The sequence below is a fragment of the Fukomys damarensis genome, unplaced genomic scaffold (genome assembly GCF_012274545.1).
Source record: "Fukomys damarensis isolate Sample0158 unplaced genomic scaffold, DMR_v1.0_HiC HiC_scaffold_37, whole genome shotgun sequence".
NCBI lineage: Eukaryota > Metazoa > Chordata > Mammalia > Rodentia > Bathyergidae > Fukomys > Fukomys damarensis.
Window position 1 is genome coordinate 64494778 of NW_022900949.1, and position 16403 is coordinate 64511180.

Consider the following 16403-nt stretch of genomic DNA (forward strand, 5'->3'; position numbering starts at 1 on the left):
TTGCTAATTCCTGGTATGTTAGAGCCACTTGTTGAGCCATGCTCAGGCTTGTGGTTGGACCAGATTACCAGGGGAGCCAGAGCACAAGTCATTTCCATTGTCCAGGTTCTAGACATAACCTATTTCTTTCTTTCCTGTCTTACTGCACCTAAAGTGGAATCTAGGGTTTGTGTGTTTGACCCAACTACCTATCACTATCTTTTTGGTTTTGTCTTTTCTGCACTTCTTGTGCTTTTGTGGTTGCTTTTCTTTATTTCACTAAATGTTAGGCCAACTTGTGGATTAATTTTGTTTTTGCTTAAATAAATTTTTAACCTTTACTAACATCAGAATTTATGTTTTGGTGGTACAAAACTACAGCAGAGCAATAAAGGAAAGTGAAATAACAATTGAAGATTAAACTAGTCCAGCACTTGGTTTTAAAAAAATGAGTAGTGACTATTAAGTAAACTAAAATAGCTTTAATCATAATGCTTTACCATGCTTGTTTTAAACATGATCTTTATTTACAGAATGCCTTGGATAAACAAGAAGAATTGACACCTCTTGGAGTGCACTTAGCACGATTACCAGTTGAACCACATATTGGGAAAATGATTCTTTTTGGAGCTCTTTTCTGTTGCTTAGACCCAGTCCTCACAATTGCTGCTAGCCTCAGCTTCAAAGATCCTTTTGTCATTCCCTTGGTAAGAAATAGGACCATGGAGGCTAAGCATGTTTAGATACTAAGAGGAGTTCTTGCTTTAGATACTTTAAAAAAAATTATCAGTATATTTTACTATCTTTTTGTTAGAATATTTCTATATTAGTGTCAACAAAGTTTGAATTACCTTTATCTTTGTTTGTTTGTTTGTTTGTTTGTTAGGGAAAAGAAAAGATTGCAGATGCAAGAAGAAAGGAATTAGCAAAGGAAAGTAGAAGTGATCACCTGACAGTTGTGAATGCATTTCAGGTATTAAAAAAATACTTATTGCTCTAGATTTTCACAGATTATTCAGTTGAAAAACTGATAGCAGGATATAATAGGAACATATTTAACCTTTAAAAAAATTATATTATAAACAATTTGTCTTATGCTCAGATTTAGCAGTTTGGTCAAGTATCATAATTTTGCATATAATCAGATGAGGAAGATATTTTCTTCTAAAAGCCAGGCTTATCCAAGGTAGCTGTTATTCGTTTGTATAAAATTTAAATATAATTTGGTTTTTAGAATATCTCTTTACGATCTCCTAGATCTACGGTGGCGACCTTTAGAGCTCTCAGTGACAGTTAACAGCCCGCTGCGGCATGTGTGCCATAGATTCGCTACCCCTGGCCGAGGTTCTGTTCCATACTGCTCATGTAGAGAACTGTGTGTCCCCTTTGGCTCTTGGGTTTATTTAATCTGTTTTCTTTTTCCCCATTTTCCTCTTTCTACAACTAAGAAAAATATATTTATCCAGTTGAAAATGTAAAACAGCATTGAATTTAGCAGTGTGTTCTTTTTACTGATACTTCTTGTACAGTATAATGCCATTTTGTATAAAATATACAGTTACTACATAACCTGTGCTCATGTGTCTAAAACACCAGTACTTTCAGGTAATTTTCTTTTAAGGATCAGACTCATGAGAAATTTGTGTTTTTAGTTTATAAATTTCAAAATTCTCTGAACTTTTGAATGTTGAAGATTAAACTACTACTGAAATAAAACAAAAGCTAGTAAGTAATCTGCTATAAAGGACAATATAGATTTTTTCATTTGTCCCATAGGGATGGGAAGAAGCCAAACGACGGGGTTTCAGATATGAGAAAGACTACTGCTGGGAGTATTTTCTGTCTTCAAACACACTGCAGGTAACATTGGATGTTTTAAATTAATTACATAAGCTACATCAGCGCGTACATGTGTTTATCTTGTACAGTCCTCTTTATTAAAAAGTTAAAATGCACACTGTGTATATTCTATATATGAATCAAGATTCTTACTACACATAATCAAAAATGTTAATTAGGAAAGTGAAAAGTGACATGACGTACTGGAAGAACACATTTATGTATCCTTTGGAGGATACTGTAGGTAAAGAAAAAGAGAATGGGCCTTCGCGTGTTTGAAAGCAGACACCTTAACTATTTCTTGATAAGAAATAGCTTAATAAGAATATGCTTTCAGTTAAAAGTAAATGAATAAGAAAATAAGCCAAAAGACTGAATAAGAAGACCCAGTTGAAGTCCAGGAGAAAATCACAAGCAACAGAATGGACACCCTTAAAAGCGAATTAGTGCTGTAGAAAAAAGGTTCACGGTATTCATATTTTATGAATGCAAGCGATAAAGGTAAAAGGAATAAGAAAGTTTTGATTTTATTTATTATTTGTTACCAGGGTTTGAACTCAGGACCTTGGGCTTGCCAGGCAGGTGTGGCACCAGTGAGCTACATCTCTAGCCCAGTGAAAGTGTTTACACTGGGCTGATCGACCATGATGATAATAGGTATCTCTACATAAAGATATAATTGTATAATTGATCATTATTCATAGAATTATACAAGATCGTTTCCCTGAAATGGAAAAAAATGAAATGAACCCGAAATAGGTAAAGATGGCTAAATCCAAGTGTTATTTGAGAACATGTCGAGTCAAGATACTAATTCAAGTAAAAGGATAAGGATCAAAGCATCCGAGAAATACTGTTCCTTTGAGCTTTAAATAAAACTCATCAAATGCTGCCTATTAAAAACATTAGAAGCGAGGATAGAGCCAGGGATTTAGGTCAGTGGCACTGTGCCTGCCTCGCATCATAAGGTCCTGAGTTCAATACCTGGTATCCCCCGGGTAGAAGGAAAAAATAAATAGAAGATATCAGGAATGAAGAATGCATGGCTGAGTCACCCAATAGTGTGGAGTTGAAATTACGTAAATAGAGGACTAATACATAATAGTGGTGAGAGGTATACATACAGAATAGAACGTAAACAATATAATGGCAACAAAAATCGGGAGGTGGCCTAGAAGTTACAGAAAAGTTTGGTGGGAAATCTCAAATTATACCTTTATAAAAGTTACATATACTTAACAGTTAACCAACTTTATGTTTGGTAATCTCCTAAAGCTTAGCATATATTTCAGAAATATTGGTTGTGATTGTGAAAAACACATTCATCTAGCCATTCGCTGTTTTTTTGTTTTTTTTTTTTAGTGTAACTTAAGTTGAACTAAAGTTGATTAACAAGTTTTTTTAAAACAATTCTTAAGAGTATTTAAGACTGATTTCATTGTTAGGATACATCTCTTATTGTGTTAGTAGATAAACATGATGAACGCCTGCAGTCTTATTACCTAGGAATAGTGATTCTTTCTGGAGGTTATTGAGGTGAGGGAAGACTTCATCGATACTTTTTTGTTTCCTGAAAGCTGTATACTGAGCCAGGCAACAGTTTTACTAAAATTATAAATTTGCTTAAAAACAAAGCTATGTGCCAATGTGTTAATGGTTAATTCTTGCTAATAGAAATATGGGTATTGGTTATTTTATGTTTTTGTACTTTTTTAAAATAAGAGGTGAAGAGCCATTTAAAGAATTACATTAGTGAATCTTTTCAAAATAGAGTAGTCTTAAGGGCCGGGGATGTAGCTCAGTGATTCTATCGCCTGCCTCACAAGTGCAAGGACCCAAGTTCCATCCCTGGTACCCAAAATAAAATAGTCTTTATGTACTGGTGATTATTCCTTATACTGTGCAAATAGTTTGAATGAAAGGCTGGCTTGCACAAGGCTTACTTACAAACCATGTAGTCTCATTCTTAAACATTTATCTGTCTAATACAAAAGAGACCATAGACAACATGTCTATAAATGAGTGTGGCTGTGTCCTAATAAAATTTTATTGACAAAAACAGGTTTTTGTAGTCTCCTGACACCTTTTTAAAACATCACATTTTTGTAAATGTTCATAAAGCAGGGAAAGCTTACAACTAAACTTATCATGAGTATGTGCTCTTTGGCTCCTGTGTCTTCTACTTTGTCTGTTACCATTGTTCCCACAGATGCTGCATAACATGAAAGGGCAGTTTGCTGAGCATCTTCTTGGAGCTGGATTTGTAAGCAGTAGAAATCCTAAAGATCCAAAAGCTAATATAAATTCAGGTAAACCAGGAAACACATTGTCAGTAGCTGCCATTGTTGTCCATTGTCTTGCTATTTTACTTCTTTTTTTCTTCCCTACCGTTCCCAACAGATAATGAGAAGATAATTAAAGCTGTCATCTGTGCTGGTTTATATCCCAAAGTTGCTAAAATCCGACTAAATTTGAATAAAAAAAGAAAAATGTAAGCATTGAAGATTATTATGAACTACTTGCAGTTCTAAATTTTTGAAATCCTCTACTCTAACATGGCTTTTATTCTAAAGTTGTTCTTATGTACATTTGGGCCTTACCCGTGATCCTTTAGGAGAAATCAAATAATTTAACATAGGCGTCACTCCTGCACAACACATCCTTGGAGTTACCTGTCTCACCACTCATTCACAAAGAATGTTCATAAAATGAAAGTGTGAATGTTAGAAAAGCCAGCCAGCTGTTATACACCAGTCCCTGGACAGAAATTAGAATACGTTTGGCTTCAGAATTCCGCCGTCCGTCTCACTCGCACTCATGCTTGTGCCCGCACGTGCTGTCTCGATCTCCTCCTCTCCTTCCTTCCGCCCCCTCCCTCTCCTCCCTCTCCCTGTGATTATGAAGTGGGTATTTTTCTAACCACGTTCTCAGTAAAATTGTAATTTGACTGTTTTAATAAATAGAATGTGACATGATTTTCATACAAATAGCCTTAATTGTGATTGGAGATGAAAAGACATCTCTGCCTAGTAAGTGAGCTGATTCTAGTAAGGGTACACAAATGGCTAATGGTTTGTGAATTTTACCACCCTTTTTGGAAGGCAGTTTAGATTAGAATTATGTATTGTTATTAAAATAGTGGCTCATTGATAATCACACATTTTGAGAAATAATGTCCTAGGAAAGTAATTCCAAATATTTTTTAACAGTTGAATATATCTATTAGTGATGGGGAAATTATGCTTTTATAATTTGTATTTATGGCATTTCCATAGGTGGACATATAAAACAGTCATTGTGTAGTAATATAAAATATTAGAGCTGATTTTAAATGAAAATACTGATTTTCTATAATTGTAAATGTATGCAAAGATAGACCAACATGCATACTTTGTTCTAGAGCAGTAGTTTTCAACAGAGGTGACCAATCCCTCACTTCAACCTCCCTCTTCCACCCCAAAATATTGGACAGTTCTTAGTAATATTTATATGGTTGTCATAACCAGGGCAGTGTGATGAACGTGTACTAGATAGAGAGAGGTGAGGCATGCTGTTAGACATCCCATATTGTACAAGCAGCTCCCTATGGCTAAGAATTACCCAGATCAGTGTCAGTAGCATTACGGTGAGAATCCTTATTGTAAGGTGTAAGATTATGGGTTAACAGATTTTAATCATTGTGTTGAAACTGTCCATATTTTAAGTTGCAAAGTACTTTTTATATTATCTAGCTTTACAGGTTACTTAACAGAGATTTTTCAAAATAAAAACACTTCAGTATCTTCCTCTGCCACCCTCAGAGGGCTTTATAAAAAACGTAGCTTTCGTTGGGTTGGTGTTTTGGTCTGTAGTATAGCAGTGAGCAAATTTTGGCCTGCAGGCTAAAAGGATTTTTTATACATTTTTATTGAAAAGTAATTTCTGCCTGTTCATTTTTGTGTTTGTCTGTGTGTGTTGTCTTTCCTTCTGCTCTAGAAGGGTTGGATATTGTGACAAATTGTGGGGCTCCTAAAACCCAAGATACTGTGTCTGGTCCTCCAAAGAAATTTACCAACTAACAATTTGTGGGTTCTGATACGGAAAATTACTATTTAAAAATACCTTAAAACACTCTTGAGAATTAAAAGATTGAACTAAATTGTGTCAAAATACATTTATTTATTCCACATATTCCTCTTAAAATTGGAGGATTTACTTGTGAGGCTCCTAAAACAGATTTTAAAAATAGATTCTTTTAAATCAGTTTTAACGAAAACACTTTTTAAAATTTTCAATTTTTAATTTTTTTGGGTGCATAGTCTATGAAATTTTTTAATTGATCATTTCTCAGTTTATAAATTGAGGACTTTTTTTTAATACTGTGATCTTCATAGTAAAATGTTTAGGTTCTATTCTGAATCACTTCATTATTTTAGGTATTAATTTCATTCATTCTTCAGTGATGTAATATTTGTTAACACACGGAAGAAATATTCTGTCGCTTTCCAATATGTTGAGTGATTACATGTGCAAGAGATTACTTAAAGGATTGAGTATTCGTATTTGGTCATTTAGCTGACATTTTTCCCTGTATCATTAAGAAAATTCTGCTTTCCTCAAATATACACTATTAAATTTATATTTTGCAAAAATAAACTAAATAAACTATATCTGTGGGGCTTTTTGTTTTCTTTTGGATTCTATAATTTGCTTTTTACTAAGTCTTATATATTAGGATTTGAAGCACTAGAGACAAAATTAATTCCTTAGAAAATTTCTTATAACAAACTGCATTTTAACTTTTATTAAGGGTGAAAGTTCACACAAAAACAGATGGCCTGGTTTCTATTCATCCTAAATCCGTTAATGTGGAGCAAACAGACTTTCATTACAACTGGCTTATCTATCACTTGAAGATGAGAACAAGTAGTGTAAGTGAACATTTGAAATTATTTTGGATATGAAGTATCAGTAATTGAGTATTTTCAACTATAGTAGTTTTTTTCTGATATAAATTAAAACTTTTTCCTTAAGCAGATAACCTATACTTTTAATTTATATTACAGATCTTTGTATTTTCATAAAATAGAACATTTATTAGGTTTACATGATTTCTTTTAAAAGCCTGTTTACAAGAATTACTGGCATTTTAAAGCTAAGCATGGTGGTAGACATTTGTAATTCCAGTAGTCAAGAGGCTGAGACAGGAGGATTGCTGTGAGTTTGAGGTCAGCCTAAGCTACACAGTGAATTTTTAAGGCCAGTTTAGATTACATAATGAGACCCTTTCTCAAGAAAAGAAAACAGAACTAAACCTGGCATTTTAAACCATGTGTGGTACTGCACATTTATAATCCCAGCATACTGAGGGACTGAGGCAGAAGTGTTGCAAGTTTGAGCCTATCTTGGACATCATAGGAACAGTAGTGAACCCTAAAATTAAGAAAAGGGCTGGGATGTAGCTCAGTCTGAGGCCCTGTCTTCTGTAGTACCCCCACTAAATCCTGGCATTTTACAGTTTATAGTGTATAAAGAATTTTGTTGGTATATCAGTATTCCTTTTATAAGTGTAGGTCAGAATATTAAGTGAGATTTTTTTTTTTTCTTTAGAACATGAGATGATTTTTAATATACTGAATGTATAGTTAATTTCATTGTAGTGTTTTGACAGAAAATACCTTATTCAAAAGAATAGTGATATATTTCAGGTTAAATAAAAGTATAAAAAGTTATATGTTCTTGAACTAATAGAGTGGTTTGTTTAAACGACTCAGAATTAATCTGCATAATTTACTAGCGAGTTAAACTCATTCCTGCTGCCTTGAACCATCAGTGACAAATGGCAGGACCATCGCATCAGACTGCACGAACAGTCACACATGTCGCCTGTGACTCAAACAGGCAGAAGTGTTAACGCATTCAACTTGGAGCCCCCGGCAGTGAGTCATACGACTCATGGCCCTGTCGTGAACATGTTGCTGTCTTTTAGAAGGAAGCTAATAGTGAGATCAACACTTGTGGTAATGTTGTTAGTATAGCGATGATCCTTTTGCACTCCTGAGTGCAACGATACACTTTAACTCTCATTACAGATATACTTGTACGACTGCACAGAAGTTTCCCCATATTGTCTGTTGTTCTTTGGAGGTGATATTTCCATCCAGAAGGATAATGATCAGGAGACTATTGCTGTGGATGAATGGATTATATTTCAGTCTCCAGAAAGAATTGCCCATCTTGTCAAGGTGACTGACTACGTAATTCTCTCTCTTTCTCTCTCTCTCTCCTTCCCTCCCTCCCTCTCTCTGTCTTTTTTATTTCTGTGCCAGGGATCAAACTCAGCACCTTGCTCTTGCCAGGCAGGCATGGCACCACTGAGCTGCATCCCTGGCCTTACATAATTCTCTTAAGTTGCATACATATGGCCTTGTGGTTTTGCTACAAGGCTTTGATACATTAAGACATTTCTTGCTTAATTTCAGCAGAGTTAACCGTATTGAGAAATTGATTTTCAGTTTTTCCAAATTATTTTTTTAGGTATTAACAGACCAACTATTCTCCATGATAGTTGTGATTAAAGTTTGAATTTTTACAGTGGAGTACCAGCCAAAGGCAGTCACTTTGATCTTTTATATAGTTTGAGACTATATCAGCCTTTATTGACTGTATATAATTTTTCCAACTTTAGGACTTAAGGAAAGAACTGGATACCCTTCTTCAAGAGAAGATTGAAAGTCCTCAGCCTGTAGACTGGAAAGAAACTAAATCCAGAGACTGTGCAGTACTGTCAGCTATTATAGACTTGATCAAAACACAGGAAAAGGCAACTCCCAGGAACTTTCCACCACGATTCCAGGGTGGATATTGCAGCTGACAGCTCTTCTGCGGTGGTCCAAAAAACCAATTTGTCAGCCATTTTTGTCATAGTTGAAGTTTTGGCTAAATGCCAAACCCTGAGACATGATTAATTTTCAAATGTAAGGTAGAAACCTTTAGTAGGCAGTAAAGATGTAATGTGCATGACCTACCAGTGTTATCGGTAGCTATTATAAATGTACTATGAAAAGCACTATGTCCTCTGATCGCATCCTCTCTTGTGCTCATGTCCGTACTTTGTATTGGTTACATGTTTTGAGTATTGTACTATTGAAAAGTTCCTTTGTTCTGTTACACAAAGTTTATTTTCTCCTCAAGATCATTAAGTATAAAATCAGTAAAAACAGAATGGTTAGCCAAAAAACAGTATCAGGTTAAGAATTATGAGGCAACTATTTTTTTTTTAAGAAACTTAAACCAGAATTAAATTGTAATAAAGCCCAATTATTTAATAAAATGTACAGTGTGTAAATTTCTGATGATTTCATGGCTTGATTTCTAACCTTCACTTCTTCATTGGTATTTTACCATTTAAATACGTGCACACCCCTTCTCATTGCCCTGAGCCACACAAAGCAGCTGAGACCATGAGTCGGAGTCTGGCTACCTGAGCTCCGAGGTTCCACTCAGTCAGTGATGTCTTGGGCAAGTCACTTGGCTTCTCTCTTCTTTTTCTCTTATCTAAAATACATATAAAGTGCCAGGGATTTAACTCAGTGGTTTCTGCTGCTTGCTTTGCAAGCACAAGGACCCGAGTTCAATTCCTGGAATCAATAAATAAAATACAGATTAAAAGTTGGGGGATTAAATGTTAATACATATAAAATAGATAGACTAATGCCTGGTCCTGAATCTCACTGAATCTTCTTACTCCTGAATTTTTGAAAAATGTAGAATCATTATATTATTTTTGTTAAGCCCTGAGCCAGCGGTAGTGTGACATCTGCTGCGCTTTCAACCCCGCCAAGTGACAAACACTTGATTGCTTTCCAACAGACAAACTGTCTCTTCCTTCTTGCTTCCTTGTCTCATGTACCCCACCCACCTCCGCACACCCTTGTGTCCAGGGACATTGGATCCTCAGTCTTGCGGGGAAACCCCGCTGTTAGGAGCCAATTATGTGGGCTTTGTTCCTTTAGAAAAGTAGGAGTTAACATATGAATGAATCTCCTTGCCAGTGACAACTGACTGAGAAGCAATCTGCAAGGGGATGTCTGAGAAGGACTTTCTTAGTACTAGGAAAAGGAGGAGGGGCCGGGGATTTCGCTCAGTGGTTCTGCCGCCTGCCTCGCAAGCACAAGGTCCTGAGTTCGATCCCAGGTACCAAAAAGGGAACTGCTCTCTTTGGACATTGTCCAAATGTCTGAAGCTGGAACTTGGAATTTCTGTAACCAGTACGGTCACAAGAGAACATAGGACCATAGCACGAGCATGGCTCAGTGGAAAGATGGAACTGTGCAGAGTTTTGATAATGCTGGAGAACTGCAGAATTAACCAACTGTACAACTGCCATACATACGGCTTAATTTTAATATGTCCATTGTTTAAGCCACTTTCAAAGGGTATTTTTATTGTAGCAGAGGTAATACAACCTAAAACATACTATCCATCAAGTAGTTGCTCACGCCTCTTTCTACCACTAAGTTACATATATAACTGTGGTTCGTTAATGTCTAAAAGTGTGAAAGTACTACTGGATAGGCTGCATCCCGCCATACCCTAAGAAATGCAAATTTTATTTGCCTTCCAATAAATGTGGGGAAATCAAAGAAATTAGAGCATCATACAATGATTGGGATGCATTGATAATGGTGATCTGTTAACTTCACTGGTTTCAGGAATGTGTCACTTGTCATTGTTGACCAGGGTCTTAAGTGTATTTGTCCTGCCTGTTTTCTTGCTGGTCTCCTAAAACTAATCTTCACAGAATTACTGTACTGAGGTGTGTCACATCATTGTAGCCTATTAATTTTGCCCCTGAAGTGAAGATGACCATCAGATCCTCTTGCTCTGAAACAGTATTTAGGTTTGTGCTTTTTTTTTTTTTATTTCCTTGCTTTTTATTATCCAGTTTAAATTCATAGTCATTTTGGCCTAAATGGAAGATTCTTCCTTGGACGAAAGAATTTAAAGATTCTTTAGAAGATAAAAAAAAGATTGCTTGGTTTTGTGTTTGCAATGGGTTCATATGAATGGGAGAAGTGTGCCTGAAGACTTACTAAATGAGGTATACACAGATTAGATAATTTCTATATGCTCTTCTGCTGATCAAAATGAAACATTTAATTGAAGGTGTTACTTGTTTCTGTTGTTTATAAAGCAGGAATTGCTAAATGGAAAATACACTCCAAGTCTAAAAACTTTATCCTTTTTAAAGAATAAAACATACAATTAAGAAGAAAACATTTGTCTTGCCATTCTGAACATGATTGAGAATAACTTGAAAAAATTATTCTGTGACACATTTATGTGGGAAAAAGCAAATAATTAAAAACAGAATAAGTACATATAGTGCCTACCTAATGCATTTGGGCAAAAGCTCAAGATAAATTTATTCTCTTTAATTGCAAGTTATTCTCTATTTTTGCTGCCTTTTTAAAAAGTCCACTCCAAATGTTACTAATTGTAGAAAATCTTTAAAGGAATTTTATTTTACTACCCTCCAACCCAGAGTAAATGGTGGCAAATTTCTTTCCTTTCTCAACTCTGGGTTTATATATATATATATAACTGATCATATTGTATAATCATGTATTTATAATGTGAATTATTTTTAAATGACTTTGAAACAATACATCCTTCATTGAATAATATTTTGGAAATTCGACAAAGTAAAATCGTGTTATCATTGTTAGTTACATTTTTAGATATTTCTGCTTTTTTAAGATTTAAGGTATATATATATATATATATATAAAATGAAGTTAACCAATTCAAATGTATAATTCAATGAATTTTGTCAGCTACAGTTATGTAATTAATACTACCACACCATGCTTTTTTTTGTTTGATGTGTCTTTTTCCATTCATATACCCAAAACTTTTGTTTGCCTTTGTGGGTAATTCCCCTTCTCCACTTTCATCCCTCGACGACTGTTGATCTGCTTTTTGCCACTAATTTTCCCTTTTCTAGAATCTCCAATACGTGGAATCATATGTAGTTTTTTGTGTCGAGCATCTTTCACTTAAGATAAAGCTTTTGTGCTAACTCTTTGCATACACTAGTCATTTCTTTTCTACTATTTAATATTTCATTATGTTTTTACATTGATTTGTTCAGTTGATAGATATTTGACTTATTTTCAGTTAGTTGGCTGTTTCAAATAAAGTTGCTATGAACACATGCATACACGTCTTTGTGTGGTTATGTTCTCACTTGGGTAAATTCTTAAAATGTATTGCTTTATCAGTGTAAGTGTGTATAAGAAACTGCCAAACTTCACAGAAGTGCTGTATCATCTTTGCATTCTTAACCTTTGAGGGGTCCGTGTTTCATATCTGCCAGGACTTGCTATTTTTAGTTGTTTTTTGGTAGTTTTGTTAAACTATATGTTTGATGTTTTATCTACATTGCTGAAACAAATTTTTGCTTATGTCATCTTCTAGGGATCTTATAATTTTGCATTTTATATTTAAGTTCAAGTTCCCAAATAAATAGGTATTTTAAATTTTTATTTGTTGACCTCTAATTGCATTGAAATCAGAGTACTTTACTCTGAATAACTTGTCCTTTAAATGGTCTTGAAATGTTATGGTGCAGGAAATAGTCAAATCTGTTTTACATACTTGAATGAAAAAGCTGAAATTGTTGAAGTTCCTACATATGCCTAGTCTTAGTATAATATAAACTATTGCCATTAAAATCTACACTTTACTGATTCTTTTGTACTTTTATAAAATAGAGATATGTTTAAGTATTTTCCACAATGATTTTGGATTTCAGCTAATTTTTGCTCCATGTATTTCAAGGCCATTATTGAGAAAAAATATATATGTAGAATTATTATATCTTGATTTAAACTTCACTAATCATGCAGTCTGTTTATCCCTAGCATACCTTTCATCTTAAAGACTATTTCATCTAGTATTGACAAAGTTACGTTATGAAAGTTGCAATAAGTCTGCCTTCATCTCCCCTCAAGACTGAAGGATTCACTCCATCATGTGCCAAGACCACCAAACTGGCTTTATCCAGCAGCCTCTGCAGTTGTCCTCGGATGGAGGGATCCACTTCACCTACGAGCCTTCTCCCTGCGATCAAGTGCATCCCGGGACTGGTTAGGGCAGGGTTGTACAGGCATAACCCACAGCCCGTGCTCCACTCTCCCGAAGGACCCCCGATTAAGTCCCTGCACTGCATGATTCCTTGTCATTCCCTACAGTTCCCTGCGAGGTTTTGTTTTGTTCCTGTCTTCCATTTCCCCAGTATCTAACTCTGGCTAATCTAATTTCAAACTTAGTTCCATTCTGGATGTTGTTCTTGTTACTTTTTTTGTAGTTGCTAGTTCTGCACTAAATTTGAAGTGTGGCTTTCTCTCTAATATTACAATTGTAATTAGTTTTACACGTCAGCATCTGATGGTTTTATTGAGTCCCTGTGCTGCTCCTGAATCACGATGGCATGTCAGAGTGTTTGCTGACCAGTTGTTCATAATTTGCTTTTAGAAATAATTGAGAATTGAAATGAGGCGAGTTTCTTCCAGAGGTTTTGTTTCCTTCTGCCAAGATTTAACCATGCTAGAATCCCAAAAAGCAAAGCTTTAAGTCTTTCATCCAAGGCCAGCATGTACTCTCACTCCAGAGTAAGCCCTTTGAGGCTCAGTCTACAACAAAGATTACTGCGGCAGACATAAAACTATGACCTACATTATTTAGCACTGCAATTCCACCAAGTGCCCTGCCCTCTTGGGCTGCTTCTCAAAGCCCAGAGGAAATGGAGCAAGTGTGGATGGGAGATAGGGCAGAGAGCGATGTAGCCAGATCCTTTGAAGGATTGGCATTATCCATCTCTCCTCTTCCCTTGCTAACGAGTAAAAATTCAGCCAAGATGCCTCGTGTATCCAAAGAATAGTGTGTCTGACCCGTGTTTGCTCTCACATGGCTGTCTTAGCTGCACGGGAAGTGAGAAAACCACATGCCCAGTCTTAAGATGTTACAGAGGGTGTTGTAGGCGCGATGCTAAGACGGCCCCATCTCCATCCTTGGTGTCACATCTTGGATTATTTTAAGTTGTATGGTCAAAGAATTTTGCAGATATACTTACGATCCCCAAGCAGTTAATTTTGGATTAATCATTACAAAATTTACCCCATGTGTCTAACACAATTATATGGTTATTTAAAAGCAATTTTCTCCCTCAAAGAGCATAAAGAGGGAGACAGAGATCTCAGGTATGAGGAGACTTAAATATGCTTTCAGGAATGGCCACTGTGGGCAGGCCCTAGCTGACAGCCAGCGAGGACACAGGGATCTCAATTCTACAATTACAAGGAGGTGAATTATGACAGTAGCAGTAATAAATTGTTTTTTTTTTGGTACTGGGGATTGAACTCGGGTCCTTGTGCTTGCAAGGCAGGCCACTGAACCGCTGAGCTAAACCCCTGGCCCTGCAGTAATAAATTTGAAGAAAGACATCAAGCTTTGCTGAGAAACTAGACAACACATTGATTACAGCCTCGTGAGACTCTAAGATAGCCCATACTACCCTGGGCTGGTCTAGAGAACTATGGGATACTAAATGAGGGTTGTCTTGAGGCAATGAAGTTTCTAGCAATTTGTTGTATGACCACAGAAAACTAATACAGGATTCATTCTTTGCCTCCCACCAAGATTCACGAGGTGACAAAACTTTACAACTGGGTGGCAAAGTGAATATTAAGATATGCTCCAGGGGACAACAATAGTAAAGGGTCTGAGCACTAAGCTGTTTATCGTACTGTTTTTAACTAACTATAGAAGAAACAGCATGGCCAATATTTTGAAATGTTCCAGTTAGATTTATTTCACATGAAGACAAAACAGAAGGAGAGAAATGCCATCTTCTAGGGCAGCCAAGGCCAGCATATATGCAGAGAAAAGATCAGTCCCCTGACTCAGATGTGGTAGTGCATGCCTGTATTCCCAGCACTCTGGGAGGCTGAGGCAGGAGGATCATAAATTTAAGACCAGACCGGACAACTTAGAAAGAGCCTGCCACAAAAACAACAGGTGCTGAGGATACAGCTCCATACAAAGGCCCCAAGTTCAATTCCCAGTATTGAAAAAAAAAAGAACCTGAAATGTTAACTATAGGTATCTTTTAAGAACAATTCTGATTTTGCAAAACATCCAGAAAACCTTAATCTTAACATTATGAGTAATTAATTCACACCACTACAAAAAGAGAAATATATACAATTCTTTATAAACTCACCAAATTTTTAAAGTGTATAAGCAACTCAATTTATTGGAACAAAGATGGCATTTTTGTTTTCCATGAATGAAATCACTGTAAATTCAGAGACAGTGTTCAAAGTGAACTAGCTTTGAAAAGTACTGTCATGTTAAAAACAATTGTAAGTTGAAGCAAAATATTGTGAATAGTGTTAACTACTATACAGCAATATTTTATCTAATAACTATTACTCTGCTTGCTAATTGAGGCTTTGATTTATAAAATGCACATACTTCCAAAACTGTTAAATACTTGCTCTTATAAATTAATTTACAGGATTCACACTTTTTTACCTTCAACTAATTATTAGCAAAAATAATACAAGATGATTGCCTTGCAAGCAACTAACTTATCTTCCTTCGTAAACAAAACATTGTATTAAATTACAATTTCTTAGCCACTTCTCTAGAAAATTCGTGACATTATTAAAGAAGAGACAGACTTCCTGTTTTACATACAAGTAGAGGTCTCCTGCTGTAGCCCATTGCTATTGCTTCATTCACATCCTTTCTCAGGCCTCAAAAGACTCAGGGCCTGGGATGTCTTTAGCAAGTGAATGTATGTACAGGTAGAAGACAGCAGTACAAGAGTGAGAAGTCTACTGCCGAGGTAGACGGATGCAGGACGTGCGATCCAAGCACTCTTATCTGAGCACAGGGCTCTGGAACCTTACAGTTTGGGCAACTGGTTGACAGGTATTGGTTGGGACAATCAGAGTTCTCCAATACTGTATGTGTTGCCAGATTTTATTCCACTGTTGAGTACAGAGAAGGAACATACAGTAAAAATCATTTATCCTCTCCCAGTCTTCCAAATCCCCACTCTTTATGAGACCTACAATTGAAACAACCGTTGTCGCAACCTGCACTAGTGGAAGAAATGAAGTTCTGTAGTTAAGAGTCTCCCAATCTGGCAAGCAAGCACTTGAAGTATGATACAACAGATCCGCATTAAGGTAAAAATATTTCAAGTAGGTATTATGTTGGCTTCTTGATAATGTCTAAGGTTTCATTTTCCCTTTCTTTGAAATGGTTAAAGTGTGTTCCACCTAATTTCCTATTTGAAAAAGAGCAAGGAACAGTAATAATCCTGCATTATTAAAGGCAAGGCATGGCTAAAGAGGAAGGGGGGAAGGGAGGGGGGAAGGAAATAAGGGAAAAGAAAACAATGTGAAAAAAGGAAAAAATGGAAACAAAGTCTGTGTAAATAGGGAAGGGGGGAGGGGGTGAAGGGAGGGCAGGGATATGGGGAAAAAAATAAGAACCAAGACTATCATGTAAAGGTACAAGGTCGCAAT

At 35.9% G+C, this 16403-nt stretch overlaps 1 protein-coding gene across 1 annotated transcript in view; it reads left to right on the forward strand.

The window, feature by feature from the left end:
• The window catches only part of Dhx36 (DEAH-box helicase 36), a 42069-nt gene extending 32932 nt beyond the window's left edge, over positions 1-9137 (forward strand). Inside the window, exons 18-25 of the mRNA XM_010636894.2 lie at positions 513-686; positions 866-952; positions 1756-1839; positions 4028-4127; positions 4219-4309; positions 6608-6728; positions 7890-8042; positions 8486-9137. Coding sequence (XP_010635196.1) covers positions 513-686; positions 866-952; positions 1756-1839; positions 4028-4127; positions 4219-4309; positions 6608-6728; positions 7890-8042; positions 8486-8671 — 996 coding nt within the window. The 3' untranslated portion in view covers positions 8672-9137. The remainder of the gene's footprint in view (positions 1-512; positions 687-865; positions 953-1755; positions 1840-4027; positions 4128-4218; positions 4310-6607; positions 6729-7889; positions 8043-8485) is intronic.
• The last annotated feature ends 7266 nt before the right edge of the window (positions 9138-16403 follow it).